Below are 17,874 nucleotides of genomic sequence, written 5' to 3' on the forward strand. Positions count from 1 at the left end.
CAGACAGGATAGCCTTTCATGCGGACCTGTTTTTACCCACTTATCTGTGCAGGTGCCAACACAAAATATGGACCATTACTCAAATAACTTCCAGGCTGATCCAGATATTCAGTGCAGGTGCCCAGACATGTTTGCCTGCGCGTCTCAGCAGCTTAAAATGATAACCAGGGGAAAGTTCATGAAGAAAAACAAATAGGCTTTGTTAATATAATTCAACTTGACCTGACATGGTCTGTATTTTGACTCGAAAGAGCCTTCCTCAGTGGAACTTACATTATCTAAAATAAACATATGCAAAGAATAAATACTAAAAAATATATCTATATATGACATATTGAAAGTTTAAGACCATATAAAAAGTTTAAGATCATATATTTAATCAGAAATAATAGATATATATATATACCGTATTTTCACGCATATAACGCGCGCGTTATACGCGTTTTTACCTACCGCGCATACCCCTCGCGCGTTATATGCGTGAGCGCGGTATACAAAAGTTTTAAAACATAGTTCCCACCCCGCCCGACGCCCGATTCACCCCCCCCAGCAGGACCGCTCGCACCCCCACCCCGAACGACCGCTCGCACGCGCTCCCACCCGCACCCGCATCCACGATCGGAGCAAGAGGGAGCCCAAGCCCTCTTGCCCGGCCGACTCCCCGACGTCCGATACATCCCCCCCCCCCCCGGCAGGACCACTCGCACCCCCACCCCGAAGGACCGCCGACTTCCCGACAATATCGGGCCAGAAGGGAGCCCAAACCCTCCTGGCCACGGCGACCCCCTAACCCCACCCCGCACTACATTACGGGCAGGAGGGATCCCAGGCCCTCCTGCCCTCGACGCAAACCCCCCTCCCCCCAACGACCGCCCCCCCCAAGAACCTCCGACCGCCCCCCAGCCGACCCGCGATCCCCCTGGCGACCCCCACGACCCCCCCACCCCCCTTCCCCGTACCTTTGGTAGTTGGCCGGACAGACGGGAGCCAAACCCGCCTGTCCGGCAGGCAGCCAACGAAGGAATGAGGCCGGATTGGCCCATCCATCCTAAAGCTCCGCCCGATATTGTTGGGGAGTCGGCGGTCCTTCGGGGGGAGGGATGTATCGGACGTCGGGGGGGGGGCATCAGGCTTTCAGGATGGGGACAGACCTTCAAGGGGGGACAGTGCACGGAAGTCAGGGGGGGTGAACGGAGAGTCGGAAAGTCAGGGCGGGCGAAAGGAGCGTCGGGCAGCATGCGCGGTATACCCGTGAGCGCGGTATACCAAAGTTTTTGTACATATCATCGTGATTTCTGCGCGCTATACCCGTGTGCGCGTTTTATACGGGTGCGCGTTATTTGCGTGAAAATACGGTACATACAGTGGAACCTTGATTTGCAAGCATAATTCGTTACAGAACCATGCTCGTAAACCAAAGTGCTCGTATATCAAAGCGAGTTTCCCCATAGAAAGTAAGGGAAATTTGCTTGATTCGTTCCACAGACCCCCCCCCCCCCCCCGCGCCCCACGAGGCCACCGGTGCTGCTCGCTTCCACCCCACCCCACCCCATCACATCCCAAAAAGAACTCCCCACCCCCGAGGCCACTGGCACGCTTCCACCCCACCCCTGAGAACCGGCATCGCTCAAACCCTTACCGCGATCTGGCACCAGCACGCAGCACCAACCTAAAGGATGTGCCGGAAGATCCTGCCTCTTGCCGCTGATCTCTGCTGGGATGGGCCTTGAGCATGCGCAGATGCTTAAGGCTCAGCCCAGCAGAGATCAACGGCAAGAGGCAGGATCTTCCGGCACCGGCACGTCCTTTGGGTTGGTGCTGCTTACTGGTCCCAGATCGCGGTAAGGGTTTGGGTTTGGGCAGGTGGGCGATGCCAGTTGTCAAGGGGGGGCTATGTCAGGGGGTAGAGGCTCGCAAATCGAGTCAACGCTCAGTTTGCAAGGCACGATTTGCTCGAGTGCTTTGCTCGTCTTGCAAAACACTCGCAAACTGAGGTTTGACTGTATATATATATATATATATATAGAGAGAGAGAGAGAGAGTCTGGCAGCTAACAGTTCAGTAGCAATTTTATTGTTTGTGATGTACTGATGTTTTATTGATATGACAAGTTATGTATGTTTTATTGTAATCTGCTTAGGCATTAAACCCCTCTCCCACCCCTTTACAAAACCATAGCGCTGTTTTTAGTGCCTACTGCGGTGGTAACAGCTTTGACGCTCATAGAATTCCTATGAGCATTGGAGCTGTTACCGCCACGGCCGATGCTAAAAGCCATGCTACGATTTTGTAAAGGGGGGGGGGTAAGGTTAAATGGAATAGACATTTTTTTAAAATAAAAATAAATAAATATTTAAAATTGAGGGACATATGCTAAACCATAAAAGAGAAATAAAAAACCATGAGATCACTAAGAATATAAAAAAAATAAAATAAAAACAATGTATTACAACATAAACCAGGAATAAAAACATTCGAGAAAAAGGACATCAAAGAAAGATAAATCCATTTGCAATAAATACATACATACATACATAATCAGAACATGGTATGTAAAAAACAATAGAAAATAATAAAATGAACCTACCAATTGATTAATAAACTGACATATGTAATAAAATATGTAAGTATATGGTCAAAAGAACATCCCAATTAATTAATGACCTAAACATAGAAACATGACGGCAGGTAAAGGCCAAATGGCCCATCTAGTCTGCCCATCCGCAGTAACCATTGTCTCTTTCTCTCTCCGAGAGATCCCACGTGCCTATCCCAGGCCTTCTTGAATTCAGACACAGTCTCTGTCTCTACCACCTCTTCTGGAAGACTGTTCCAAGCATCTCCTACCCTTTCTGTAAAAAGTATTTCCTCAGATTACTCCAGCGCCTCTCACTTCTTAGCTTCATCCTATGCCCTATCATTGCAGAGTTTCCTTTCAAATGAAAGAGACTCAACTCATGCACATTTATATTACGTAGGTATTTAAACATCTCTATCATATCTCCTCTTTCCCGCCTTTCCTCCAAAGTATTCATATTGAGATCTTTAAATCTGTCCCCATATGCCTTATCATGAAGACCACACATCATTTTAGTACATAAGCACCTAAGCATTGCCTCTGCCGAGTCAGACCATAGGTCCATCATGCTCAGCAGTCCGCTCCCGCGGCAGCCCCCCAGGTTAGTGACCTGTAGTGATCTATTACTCTACTACTCTATTATTTTACAGCCTTTTCTACTGTATAGTAACCCTCTAATTGTACCCCTGGATCCTCTTTTCCTTCAGGAACTCGTCCAATCCCCTTTTGAACCCCAAAGTCGTACTCTGCTCTACCACCTCCTCTGGAAGCGCATTCCAGCTGTCCACCACCCTCTGTGTGAAGAAGAACTTCCTAGCATTTGTTCTGAACCTATCTCCCTTCAATTTTTTTGAGTGCCCTCTAGTTTTTGTTGCCCCCGTCAGTCTGAAGAATCTGGCCCTCTCTACCTTCACTACACCCTTCATGATCTTATAAGTTTCTATCATATCCCCTCTAAGTCTCTGCTTTTCCAGGGAAAAGAGCCCCAGCTTCTCCAGCCTCTCAGCCTTCCTCTGGACTGCCTTCATCTTTTTTATATCTTTTTGAAGGTGCGGCCTCCAGAATTGTACACAATATTCTAAATGAGGTCTCATCAAAGTCTTATAAAGGGGCATCAATGCCTCATTTTTCCTACTGGCCATACCTCTCCCTATGCAACCTAGCATCCTTCTAGCTTTCGCCATCACCTTTTCAACCTGTTTAGCCACCTTAAGGTCATCACAATCACACCCAAGTCCTGCTCTTCCATTGTGCACATAAGTTCTTCACCCCCCTAAACTGTACCTTTCCCTCGGGTTTTTGCAGCCCAAATGTGTGACCTTGCATTAAATTTTAGGTGCCAAATTTCAGACCATTCTTCAAGCTTCGCCAGGTCTTACTTCATGTTATTCACACCATCTGGCGTGTCTACTCTATTGCAGATTTTGGTATCATCTGCAAAGAGGCAAATCTTACCCGACAACCCTTCAACAATATCATTTATAAAAATGGTATTGCTGCTTAAAATCCACTGACTTCCATGGGTATATAAAAATAAGCCATATGACAATTCTGTAAATTTATCCAAAAACAGCAACCACAGACCTTTCAAGCTTATCTCCGACAATGTATTAAAAATAAAAAGGAAATTGCCTTTTTAATTTTCACTGAAAAAACTGGTGATAGCACATGTTAAGTTACTGTTGTTATTTTCTACACTTCACTTGCCTCCTTCATGTTTTTGATGTGGTACATTTTGACCTCTGTTTGACCATCTTGGAGATATTTTTAAATGCCTCTATTACATCTCCTGTATCCCTAGCCCTTCCCTCTGAGCGGTGTCTGGTGTTGGGCTTTTGGGTTTTTATCCCCTCTTGTTTTCTGACAGGGCTTTTCCCAGAGCATGCAATCGACGTTTTGAGCCGAGAACTGACTCTGGAATGTGACTACAGGCGCGAGGCTGTCTGTACCAAGGAGTTTCAGTAAGTCTTCAGCTGATGGGGAGGTAGGAGAAGGTAGGGGCTATAGCTTGCTCAAATGCTTTAGCATCTGAACACAGAGGATCTAGAATCAGAAAATAATAGTAAATATTGAAGAACTAAGGCCAGTACTCGGCAGACTTGCACGGTCTGTGTCTGTATATGGCTGTTTGGTGGAGGATGGGCTGGGGAGGGCTACAATGGCTGGGAGGGTGTTGATGGGCTGGAGTGAGCTTTGACGGAGACTTCAGCAGTTGGAACCCAAGCACAGTACCAGGTAGAGCTTTGGATTCTTGCCCAGAAAAAGCTAAGAAGAAAAAATTAAAATTGAATCAGGTTGGGCAGACTGGATGGACCATTCGTGTTTTTATCTGCTGTCATCTACTATGTTACCTCATAACCTTCTGCTAGTTCGGTGGTGGTAAACACAGGAGCAAAATAGCAGGGATATTTCAATCAAAAATTATTTTTTAATCAGGTGTCGAGTAGTTAATTTATTTATTAACCACCTGTATGAAGAGATTCACCCAAGGCGGTCTACAACAGATGCACTATTAATACAATACAAGCTGTTTATGTCAAACAATAGTAAAATTACTAAATGTCAGCATAAAACAGTTATAACAGTGAGGTAAATTTGGAGATAGGCAATTAAGGCCCCCTTTTATCAAACCGTGTTAGTTTTTTTTATCGCCAGCTGCTGCGATAAAAGTTCCGATGCTGACAGTAATTCTATGAGTGTGGGAGCTTTTACCGCAGCAGCTGGTGATAATAAAAAAAACCAACCCTAACATAGCTTGATAAAAGGGGGCCTGAATTATAGTAATAATAATAATATAGACATTAGGACCTTCTTTTACTAAGCCGCAGTAGAGGTTTCTACCACGGCCTGGGACGCTAAAAGCGCCAACGTTGCTGCGACACTCATAGCACGGTAGAACATTAGTGTAACAGAAATATGATATAATACCATGTTTCTCCCAAAATAAGACCTACCCTGAAAATAAGCCCTAGCATAATTTTTGGGGTAGATCTTAATATAAGCCCTACCCCTGAAAATAAGCCCTAGTCACCAGCAGCAACGCTTCCCCCCACCAATCCCTGCTGACCCTTCCATCTCTCCCTCCCATCCGAACCCCGACCGCAAGACCGAAATACCTGGTAACAAATGGCAGCACAGGCTGCATCGCAGCCTTCTCATGCCTGGACATTCTGTGTGCCGCATTGATGATGACATTATCAGTGATGCAGCAGAGGAAGGTCCGGGCGTGAAAAGGCTGCAATGCAGCCTGTGCTGCCGACGCTTCCATTTGTTACCAGGTATTTCAGTCTTGCGGTTGGGGTTTGGATGGGAGGGAGAGATGAAAGGTTCAGCAGGGTGTGTGGGGGGGGGGGGGGGGCGGCGGGAGGGGATGGGAGGGATAGAAAGATGCTTCACGGGGGGATGGGAGGAAGGGAGGGATAGAAGCTTCAAGGGTTCTGCTGCACAAGTGATGGGAGGGATAGAAGCTGCAAGGGTTCTTCTGCACAAGGGGAGGGAGGGTGGGATAGAAGCTGCAAGGGTTCTGCTGCACAGGGGGATGAGAGGGAGGGAGGGATGGAAAGATACTGCACAAGGGGATGGGTGAGGGGAGGAAAGATGTGGCCAACATGGGGGAGAGAAAGGAAAGAGGAAGAATTGGGTGAAGGAGAGGAAGGGAGAGATGATCATTGTACATGAAAAAAATAACACCTACCGGTACCCCGAAAATAAGACCTAGTGCCTTTTTTAGGCCCAAAATTAATATAAGACAGTGTCTTATTTTCGGGGAAACACGGTATTAATTCAGTACAAAATGAAATATCTTCATAGGCAGCACAGTAGAACAAGTGTAGTTGAGACATATGGAAAGACACAATGATTAAGACAAAAGCATTGGCATAATTAAAAGACCCATTGCTCCAGGTACATTAGATAGATTATGAGCCCACTGGGACAGGGGAAAAATACTTGAGTACCTGAATAAATTCATGTAAACTGTTCTGAGCTCCCTTGGGAGAATTGTACAGAAAATTGAAATAAATAAATAAAATAAAAAGGTGAATAGATTGAAGGTAAATTATATGTAAAGTTGAATAAGGTATGTGAAAAATGTTAATATTTGGGCATATCATATACTTGATCCTCATCTGCTCTTGTACACTCATTCTTGGCCCCTTATCTTTAATCATTCCCTCCAGAAAGATGATGCAAGGTGACCCCTTTTTCTTCGTTCCTTCTGTGATTGATGATCTAAGCAGCCAGAGGGTCCTCACTACTGAGCTTGTGCCTGGCTTCCCTCTTGATAAGGCAGAGGGGCTAGACCAGGAAACTAGAGATATGGTAAGCTAGAAATGAGAGATATGGTAAGCTAGGCCCTCACACAGCTTGTGACAGCCACTCCCTGTCACTCTCATGTGCTAATGTTTATTCACTATTTCATTTTTATTATAGATCTGCTACAACATTCTGGACCTTTGCCTGAGGGAGCTGTTTGAATACCGCTACATGCAGACTGATCCAAACTGGTCTAACTTCTTCTATGACCCACAGAGTGGGAAGGTAGGAGAGGGATGCAGAGCCAGGAGAAAGTGCCTGGAGGTGGGGGATATATAAAATTTAGGGAATTATGCTATTAATTCCTCCCCACTTTGACCTACTCAAATCTATGGAGGAAAAGATTATACAGTACTCCCCGATATTCGCAGGGGTTCTGTTCCAGGAACCACCGCGAATACGGTTTATAGCAGGGGAGACAGGAGAGGGCAGCCAGAGAGGCAGGAGAGAGCAGCTGTAGCACTGGCGAGTGAAGGAAATCACTCGCGGTATGCTCCGACTGCCTCTTCCTGCACTAATGTCGGGCCTCACCAATCGGGAGCTGCTTTGACATGCACAAGGATATCCACAATAAATATGCATGAGATAGATTTGCATCTCAAGGAGGCAGTGAATGCAAATCCATCTCATACATATTCATTGTGGATGTCTTGAAAACCTGACCTGGCTCCGGCTCTCGAGGACCGTAATTGCCTACCTCTGGTTTAGAAGATAAATTATATACCGTTGTTAACAGTTCCATGCCCTGTTTTTGTTGCTCTTTTGTTGTGGCGCTGCTGAGTCCAGTGTATCAGCTAGTTTTTTTGCTGGCAATCTCAAAAAAGATTCTGACAGGCTAGATGCCATTGAAGGCTCCCCTTGATGCATATTACTTGTTTTCTCTGACATAGGCTCATCCATTGATGATTCACTCGATGAATTGATGAAATCAATCTTATTAATTTTACAATTCCTTCTAGGTGGGAGATGATAGCTACAAGTAGAAAGGCTGCAGCTTGAGCTGATGGTGTCCAAAGGTGGTGGGGTCATGGTCCAAGGATGGGACTGATTGGATTCAGGAAATGATGTCAGAGCAGAGGGGAAAGAGAGGGATATGCAAGGAAAAAAGTAGGGGCAATAAAACAAGAGATACAGGAACTGCTTAGGGGTTTGAGAGGGGCAAGTGAGGGTAATAAATGTGAAGGCACTTTGCTGGGCACATAGGGGCCTTTGAAGTGCTACATCAAGGTGGAGTGACTAGAAAACTGGCTGGTCCTAGTCCCTTTGATTCTCATATATCAAGCGCTTCTCTCATCCCAACTCCCCATAGTTTGGATTGTTCTCTTCTCTACTGCCAACCATGCATTTTTACCCCCTCTTCCTCTCCTCAGTGATTAGCATTTCTTCTGCCTTTCCTACGCTAGTCAGTTCTTCTGAACTGAAGCGAACCATATGATGCTCTCTAGAGATCACAAAACCAAACTCTGTGAACAGCTTGGGAGAGGCATCAAGGGGAAAGGGAGGGAATGGCAGAGAGGGCATACAGAAGGCAGAAGTCAAAGACAAGAACCAGGACAAGACGACAGGTGTTAGGGAATAGGTACAAAGAAAGAAAAGGCTGCAGAGTTGTAAGGAGAGAAGAATTGGCACAGGGAGGAGTGGTGCGAAGAGTAAAGAGGAGGCTGCACAGAACAGGTGTTTTAGGGAAGAGGAGGCTGCATATTTGCGTTGGAGAGAAAATAAATGGATTTTGGATTTAGCTCAAACTTTTTTCAGTGATAGCTCAAGGCATGTTCCATTTGGGTATTAGTAGGTATTTCCGTGACACTGGAGGGCTTATAGTGATGGAGAGAAAGTTGTACAGGGCAAAGTCCTAGAGGAAAGGGAAGGAAGAAAGCTGCACAGAGAGGGGTGTTAGGAGGTCCTAGGCCCATTGCTGAAAGGAGTAAGACATGGGCAATATAACTTTCTTCTCTGGAGAGGTATATTTTTGTGTCCAGTAAAGCTTGTAAGAATCTGAGATCAGCCAGGTCTCCGGTATCTACTCCACACCCATCTTGTGCTTTCAGCAATATATAGATAGATTTCTTCATTTTCAGGCATCCCCCAAAATGTGGTGCCAGAATGAGTAAAACATGCTTTTTCTCTCTTTATCCACCAGGTGGGACTGTTGGATTTTGGTGCTACCCGAAGTTTTGACAAGGAATTTACAGATGAGTATATTGAGGTAAGAACATAGGATGACTGCATGTGGCTGGAGCTTAAGGATCCTGCAGTTCCAGCTTCTCTCAGAAGGTGGCACTGTAGAAGATGGCAGGAACACTGGATGTGGTAGAGCTCACAGTTGTGTAGTCCCAGCCTCTCCAAATAGGAAGCACTGTAGAGCAGTGGTTCTCAACCCTGTCCTGGAGGACCACTAGCCAGTTGGGTTTTTGGGATAGCCCTAATAAATATGCATGAGATAGATTTGCATATAATGGATGTGACAGGCATGCAAATCTGCTCCATGCATATTCATTAGGGTTATCCTCAAAACCTGACTGGCTGGAGGTCCTTCAGGACAGGGTTGGGAACCACTGCTGTAGAGCAGTGGTTCCCAACCCTGTCCTGGAGGACCACCAGGCCAATCGGGTTTTCAGGCTAGCCCTAATGAATATGCATGAGAGAGATTTGCATATAATGGAAGTGGCAGGCATGCAAATCCGCTCCATGCATATTCATTAGGGCTATCCTGAAAACCCGATTGGCCTGGTGATCCTCCAGGACAGAGTTGGGAACCACTGCTTTAGAGGATGGTACAGAAGTGGTCAATGTATGGGAATTTGCAGTTCTGCAGCAGTGACTTCTTGGGAAAGAGCTTACAGTAGGAGGAACTATAGAGGATGGTGCGGAGGTGGTGGATATGGGTGGGGGAGAGCATACATTTTTGCAGTTCCAATTTTTCCCTGTGGGCAATAGAGAGCGGTATAGGGACCATGACTTGGGAAGAAGAGGTTTATAGCTTCTTAAAAATCAATCTCTGTAAAGGAGCCACACAGTTCTGTAACCCCAGCCTCATTCAGCAGGAGGCACTAGAGGGAATGGTGAATAAGTCTCCTTTTCCACCCTTTAGGTTATTAAAGCAGCTGCAGACAGTGACCATGATGCTGTACTGGAGCGCTCCATCAAACTCCATTTTCTCACAGGCTATGAAACTCAGGTAAGCTTTCGTTGACTCTGCTTCTTCACCCACCAGCTCAGCCAAAGGGAAGGTCGAGTTTAACCTGTCATCTGCATTGCTGTAGGAAGCAAACACATTCTGAGCTTAGTGTGCCTAGTTCTTTCTGCAGTAATTGTCCCCTTTTTTTTTTCCTCCCAGCTGATGAAAAAAGCCCATGTGGAAGCTGTGATGATTCTGGGCGAGGCCTTCGCCTCTGAGGCGCTGTTTGACTTTGGTTGCCAGACTACCACCCAGCGCATCCACAGCATCCTACCCATCATGCTGAAGCACCGTCTGACCCCACCGCCCGAGGAGACCTATGCTCTCCACCGCAAAATGGCAGGCTCTTTCCTTATATGCTCTCATCTGCGGGCTCGCATTTCTTGTCATGCTATGTTCCAGCGTGTGTATGCCCGTTACTGGGGGATGGAGGAGAGGCAGGCAGGGGCTGCCAGTGGTCCATGAGAGTCCCATGAGTGGATCCTTTAGCTTTTTCCTGTGTCCATAAGCAGGACACAGTTCGTATAAGATACAAACTGCAGCAGGATAGAAACTTTCCATCCTCCAAGGATGTGTACTAATTGTATTTTAGCATTTTTTTTCTGTGTGCTTTTTCAGGGGTTGTTGGATTTTCTGTGGTGGAGGAAGAGAGAACAGATACAACTGGTCAGTCCTTGGAAAGTGTCAAATAATTGCTTCACTGTGAAGCACAAAAAAATGTGGACTTGTTTGGAGGAATGGCTGTTTCTGGTCGTGGATTAATTCTTGGTGCAGGGATTCAGTGGTTCAAAGAAAACGTGTAAATGCTGGAGTATGTGAGCTCTGGATCATTGGGGACCGACTGAGCTCTTCCACAGTTTGCCCCTGTGGCACGCTGCAGTGTGTCACTCAAAGATGCAAATTGTGCCTGTGCCTAGGAGTAGCTCAGTCTGCCCTCCGACCCCCGAAGGTCTTTTAAGGCACTTTTAAGAACCATTTGGCACTGTGGGGATGAGTGCTGAGAGACACAGATGGACTCTGCTGCTATTGGAGAAAGCTACCAGGCGCAATGACTTGAGCAAAAACCCACGAGCTAAAGACAAGTATAAAATGATCTTATTTAGTGCCACCCTATTTCCAGCTTTCAGGCACAAATTGAGAAATGGACAATAAAGTGAACCTCAGAGGTTCAACAGATCTTTCTTTTCTGTCCCTCCTTCCTTCTGCAAGCCTCAGCTGGAAGCCTGGGCAGCACTTGCCAGAAGGCTTTATTTTGTAGCCAGCAGTTCAATACAGGTCTCTCGGCCATTTTCTTATGTTTTGACTTATATTCAAAAGATTTGTGCTCCTAAATTGGACTTACAATTTCGATAGCGCTGCTAGATATACGCAGTGCTGCACATTAAACATGTAAGAGACAATCTAATTAAGACAGACAAACAGGGGTTAGGGAATTTCTCACAGAGGGAATGAAAAACAAACATGGACCCATCTTAGGCCTCTCCCAGGGCCTAAATTTATACTCAGAATTTCACTGAATGCCTAATTTTAGGAGCAGAAAAAATGAGTAGCAACTGAGTCAGATTTAGAACAGGGAAAAGTTAACAGTGATTTTCTGCATTAGGCTCATAAATCTAGGCAAATAAATGCATTTATAAGCATAAAGGTCATGGATTTGATATACAGCCTTTCTGTGGTACATTTAGGCTGTATAGAAAGAGTAGTAACCAGCAGAAGAAGGGAGGTGTTGATGCCCCTGTATAGGTCATTGGCAACAAAAATGGTAAGGGGTTTGAACAAAAAGAAGAATGAGAAGAGACTGGAAGACCTAAATATGTGTACTCTGGAGGAGAGTAGGGACAGGGGAGAAATGATACATACATTTAAATACTTCAAAGGTAGTAATATAGAACCAAATCTTTTCCAGAGAAGAAAAAATGGTAAAACTAGAGGGCATAATTTGAGATTACAGGGAAGAAGACTTTGGAGCAATGTTAGGAAATTCTTCTTCACGGAGAGGGTGGTAGATGCCTGGAATGCCCTCCCGAGGAAAACGGTGATGAAGTTCAAAAAAGCGGGGGATAAAAATAGAGGCTCTCTAATTAGAAAACGAAGGATGTAAATGAAAGAACTAAGGCCGGTATTGGATAGACTTGTCTGTGTCCCATGTATGGTGATTCGGTGTAGGATGGGCTGGGGAGGGCATCAATAGGAACTCCACTAACTTGGAACATGAGGATGTTACTGGCCAGACTTTACAGTAGATATTCTGCAAACAACGGGATAGACTGGAATGAGCATTTGGAACCTAGGGCAATAGCAGGTGGACTTTACAGTCTGTGGTCCAGAAATTTCAAAGAAGAGACAAGTTAATTTAATCATGTATTTTTTTAATGGGTATAACTTATGGGCAGACTGGATGGACCATTCAGGTCTTTATGTGCCATCATTTACTATGTTAAGCTGTTTATGTATCTTACAATATGTGCAGATTCTTTCTCTGTTAGTGGACTTACAATGTAGTTTTGTATCAGAGTCAGAAGGAGACAGAACCCAGTTCCTAGGTTCTCAGCCCACTGCACTAACATTAGGTTATTCCTGATGAAATTTCATCTAAAAACTTACCCCCTCTTTTCCTAACGCATAGCGTGGGTTTTAGTGCCAGTAGCGGTGTTAACTGCTCCGACGCTCAATAGAATTCCTATGAGCTTCGGAGCAGTTCCTGCCACTGCCGGCGCTAAAACCCGCGCTGTGCGTTCGTAAAAGAAGCCATTAGTCAGCTGGTGGTTATAACCATTTTTGTTTGTTTTTTTGGCTGCCTGCAGCATTATGTCCAGGTATTTAATGTCGGGCCATGTCCTGGCGCTAGCATTGAATATCCAGGTTTGTGGGACAGCTATTCCTTATCTAGTTAAGTGCAACATTCAGCCCTTAACCAACCGAATAAAGCTGGATAAAGATAGGACTTTTATGCAGTTAAATGCTGAATACTGGCACTTAGTTACAAAATTGCCAACTCCTCCCCTGAACCATCCACAAAATAGCTGGCTATTGCTTTAGCCCTTAGGCCCGGATTCTCTAAACGCCAGTGATTTTTAGGCGCCCAAGCTCAGTAAAACACCGCTGTTTAAATGATGTTTTTAACTGAGTTTCAAGGTGCCTACCAACACCTAAAAAAGTGGCGCTGGAATTGCACCTCTGTAGGTGCTTTAAGCCGCCTAATGCCACCGTGGGCGTGGCTAATGCCAGAAGTGGTGTTAGGTGGCCTAAAGCGCCTATGTAGGCTTGGGAAACCTTGGCCTACATTTCCAGGGCCTATCTTTCCTGGAGGTGCAGTTCTCTGTACTGCACCGCCGTGCGACTGACATGCCGCCAATACCAGCACCGTATAGAGCAGTGTTTTTCAACCTTTTTACACCTATGGACCGGCAGAAATAAAATAATTATTCTGTGGATTGGCGGTTGAAGAACACTGGGATAAGTCGTGGGCCAGACCTCGCCCATCTCTACCCAATCTCCACCCCAGACCCCGCCCCCATAATAGTACTAATTGCACCTTGCACGTCCCGTGCCTCATCTGGAAGCCTTCTCTCTGACGTTGCAATGTCAGAGAGAAGGCTTCCGGTTCAGGTGCAGGATGCCTGTAGGAGCCACTGTCCGTGGCTTTGTACACTGAATCAGTTAGGAAGAGGGAGCTGGCTCGAAGATAACGCCACATCGATCGCACCGTGGACCGGCAGTTGAAGAACACTGTTTTGGGCCTGATGCACATGCTGGCCCTGTGGACCGGCAGGAAATTTCTGTGGACCGGCACTGGTGCATGGACCGGTGGTTGAAGAACACTGGTATAGAGAATATGGGCCTAACTGACTAAGTGCCACTAAATATCAGCAGATAGCCCCACACACAAGTTATTGAACTGGCCAGGAACCTCTCCTGCCTGGTCAATTCACTTTGAATATCGACCACTAGACTCCCTAAGTGTGACTGAAAATAGATCACAAACTGGGAGCTCAGTTTTTTTTTAAAAAAAGTTATAAGGCCCATAGTTTGTTTGTGGGCTATTAGTAAATTTTTAAAGCTCCAGCTAATTAGCTATTATACATTTAAGCAAATGAGAGATGCTGCTGCTGTGAGTGTTATCTACGCTCCCCCCACATTGCAGGCACCACACTGACACATGCAAAGCAAAAATATAGTTTGCACAATAAACCTGCTACGGGGCACTTAGGTATTGGTAAATAGAGGCCATAATGTATTAAGGTTAAAAAGGAAGTGCCACAGTGTAAATATTCAATGGGAGAATCGGTGCCAAGAACGTGAGGATTTGACAACTAAGTAAGATGAAAGTGAGATCTTTTTATTAGGCCAACTCAGGACATCTGTGGCTAGCTGTTAATTGAGTCTCGTGGGATATAGAACCCCAAAAGAGCACTGTCAGAGGATCTTAAGGCAACAAATCAATGTGACAAGGCAGAGGCCATAGCCAGAAAAATGCTAAGCTGCAGAGAAAGGCATATCCAGTAGAAGAAAGGAGGTATTAATGCCTCAGTGCAAGTTGGTGAGGCCCCATGTGGAGCATTCTGTTAAGGACATAAGACTTGGAGCAGTTCATAGGAAGATGACAAAAATGATATGGGGTTTGTGTCATAAGAAGAGACTTGAAGGCCTGACTATGTATAGCCTAGAAGAAAGAGGGATGGGAGATATGATGCAGGCATTTTAAATAGTTTGCATATTAATACATTTTAAAGTGTCTTTTTTTTTTTTTTTTTGGCTCAGGAAGCGATAGAACTAGAGGGTGCAGAGTGGTAAACTCAGGAATAACATTAGGAAGTACTTTTTGACAGAAAAGGTTGTGGATACCTGAATGCACTCTTGGGGGAAGGCTGTGAAGACAAACAACAATGATGGAATTCAAGAATAGGTGAGATAAACACAGAGGATTCCTATACAGAGAAAGGATGGAATCCAATTAAAACAAAACTTAAATGACTTCATAGCTGGAGTGAGCTTTGACAGCTGCTCCGGAGGCTGGGAAGTAAGACCAATGCCGGCAGACTTCTATGGTCTGGGTCTTGTAAATGGCAAAGATATGAGGGGCCGCTGAAAAGTTCTCAGCCCAACCAACAAAGTTGGGGAGGTCTCCATTAAGAGCTATACACTTAGTCCAGTGATTCTCCATTTTTTTCATTCTGTTGGAAAAATATGGAACGAAAAAAAGTGGAAAATCGCTGGACTAAGTATATAACCCTCTATGGCAGGGGTCCCCAAAGTCCCTCCTTGAGGGCCGAATCCAGTCAGGTTTCAGGATTTCCCCAATGAATATGCATTGAAAGCAGTGTGTGCAAATAGATCTCATGCATATTCATTGGGGAAATCCTGAAAACCCGACTGGATTCGGCCCTCAAGGAGACTCTATGGAGACTGCCCTAACTTTGTTGGTTGGGCTGAGAATTTTTCAGTGGTCCCTCGTAGATCAGGATCTGGGCTGGAGCGAGTTTCAGTGGCAATCCAGTATTTGGGAAGTGGGACCCATGCTGAGCAGACTACTATGGCAGGGAGAGATAGAGATTATGCCAGTGTTTAATCATGAAGAAATGTCCTCATTTTGCCCTATTTTAATTTTATATTTTATTGCTTAAATTTTTAGCATTGTAAACTGACCAGATACATGTTGATGGTCAGTATATCAAATTATAAACTTTGAAACTTGGAATGTATATAGAGTGCCAGATACAACTCTGGCCACCTTGTTGGACAGACTGGATGGACCATACAGGGCTTTATCTGCTAACATTTCTTAGGTTAGGAATCCATAAGTCAGCCTAGAACAGGGGTGGGCGACTCCGGTCCTCGACGGTCCAGAATCCAGTCGGGTTTTCAGGATTTCCCCAATGAATATGCATGAGATCTATTTGCACGCACTGCTTTCAATGCATATTCATTAGGGAAATCCTGAAAACCCGACTGGATTCCGGCCCTCGAGGACCGGAGTTGCCTACCCCTGACCTAGAACATGAAGTACTGTAAAATCCAGAGGCAGGAGCAGGGATATGCCAAAGATATATGGCAGCTGGAATATAGTCAGACCTAGAGCAGGGAAGTACAGGCACAGGAAATGGGGTTGCAGCGTGCCGAAAACACAGAAGACAAAGTTTAAGGAACACAGGAAGAGACGGCTGAGGGGAGATATGATTGAAGTTACAAAATCCTGAGTGGTGTAGAACGGGTTCAAGTAGATCGATTTTTTTACTGCATCAAGATATACCAAGACTAGGGGGCACTCAAGTTACAGAGTAAAACTTTTAAAACCAATAGGAGGGAATAAATTTTCACTGTTCTCTAATAGTTAAGCTCTGGAACGCATTATTGAGGATGTGGTAAGAGCGGTTAATGTAGCTGGTTTTAAAAAAGGTTTGGACAAGTTCCTGGAGGAAAAGTCCTTAGTCTGCTGTAAAGACAGACATGGGGGAAGCCACTGCTTGCCCTGGATTGGTGCCATAGAATGCTGCTACTATTGGTTTTTGTCAGGTACTTGTGACTTTGATTGGCCTCTGTGAAGACGGGATACTGGGTTAGATGGACCATTTGGTCTGACCCAATAAGGCTATTCTTATGTTCTTAGGTAATGCTATTTATTTATGCCTAACAAAAAAAAGTCTTCGCAGACTCCAACTTATCCAGAATACTGCAGCCAAACTGATGTTTGCTAAACGCAAATTTGATCACGTCTCCCCTCTACTTACCAATCTTCACTGGCTCCCAGTACTTTCCAGAATTCATTTCAAATGCTCCTGCCTGGCTTTCAAGATCATTCACGGCATCCTTCCGCCCCTAATCCCCCTATCCTTCCTCGCCCTGACGCCTGCTACCACCAGATCAGCCCACAGACATAAACTATCCTTCCCCTCTCTACACGGCATCCTCCACGCAGGAAAACTGGGAAGATCCCTCCTCTCCAAAATCACGAGCCTTTGGAACGATCTCACTATCCCGCTGCGGAACCTGGGCTCCCTCCAACTATTCCGAAAACAACTGAAGACCTGGCTTTTCTCTAACACATAACAACTCTTCTTCTGTTTCATCCCCTCTGTATATATCCCCTTGTAAATCTTTCTCCTCTCTCTGCTTATATTTTTAGCTTTGTAAACCGTGTCGAGCTCCACTCCCGTGGAGATGATGCGGTATATAAACTTAAAGTTTAGTTTAGTTTAATCTCAGATAATGACAGTGATGTTGCACACCGGTAACAGATGTTCTCTGTGGACAGCAGGATACAAAAGCCACTTGTATGGGTGATGCCACAGCTGACGGCATCAGTTGGCCCTTCTCAAATAGCTCAGAAGACCTTTAAATAAAGTCCTACAAACGTACAGTAGCTCCCGCTTTGTTCTACCCATCTGAATTTTGTCAGTTATAATACAAAACTGACTTCAACTTAGGGTAGGGTAAGATTGTGTGGCTGTTGCATTCTGTTGGCCACGGAGAATACCTGTTAACAGGTGTGCAATATCTCTTTCTCCATGGACAAGAAACATGAGGACAGCCACACATATGGAGATTCCCAAGCTGAGGGTTGCATGAATGAGGTATAGAAAAAAAAACCAACATGCAGCTTAATAACAGAGGGAGGAGAAGGTGAGCTGAAGTTTTTCAAGGTTAATCGGATTTAGTATAGCATTAGAAATGATTGATTAGCATAAGAAGTCTGGCATATTTAGTAATGTTTAGTCAACATATGAGAGAAATGTGTTCCTGCTTGTGAAATGTTTGTAATATAGACAGAATATAAAATAAACTGTGGTAGGCATTGTTGAAAATG

At 45.1% G+C, this 17,874-nt stretch overlaps 1 protein-coding gene across 1 annotated transcript in view; it reads left to right on the plus strand.

Moving 5' to 3' along the window:
- Window positions 1-11,647, plus strand: part of LOC117365912 (atypical kinase COQ8A, mitochondrial-like) — a 28,666-nt gene extending 17,019 nt beyond the window's left edge. The window contains exons 10-15 of the mRNA XM_033956854.1: window positions 4,446-4,539; window positions 6,757-6,898; window positions 7,010-7,117; window positions 9,033-9,098; window positions 9,984-10,070; window positions 10,230-11,647. Coding sequence (XP_033812745.1) covers window positions 4,446-4,539; window positions 6,757-6,898; window positions 7,010-7,117; window positions 9,033-9,098; window positions 9,984-10,070; window positions 10,230-10,535 — 803 coding nt within the window. The 3' untranslated portion in view covers window positions 10,536-11,647. The remainder of the gene's footprint in view (window positions 1-4,445; window positions 4,540-6,756; window positions 6,899-7,009; window positions 7,118-9,032; window positions 9,099-9,983; window positions 10,071-10,229) is intronic.
- The last annotated feature ends 6,227 nt before the right edge of the window (window positions 11,648-17,874 follow it).

Source organism: Geotrypetes seraphini, chromosome 8 (assembly GCF_902459505.1).
Source record: "Geotrypetes seraphini chromosome 8, aGeoSer1.1, whole genome shotgun sequence".
Taxonomy (NCBI): Eukaryota; Metazoa; Chordata; class Amphibia; order Gymnophiona; family Dermophiidae; genus Geotrypetes; species Geotrypetes seraphini.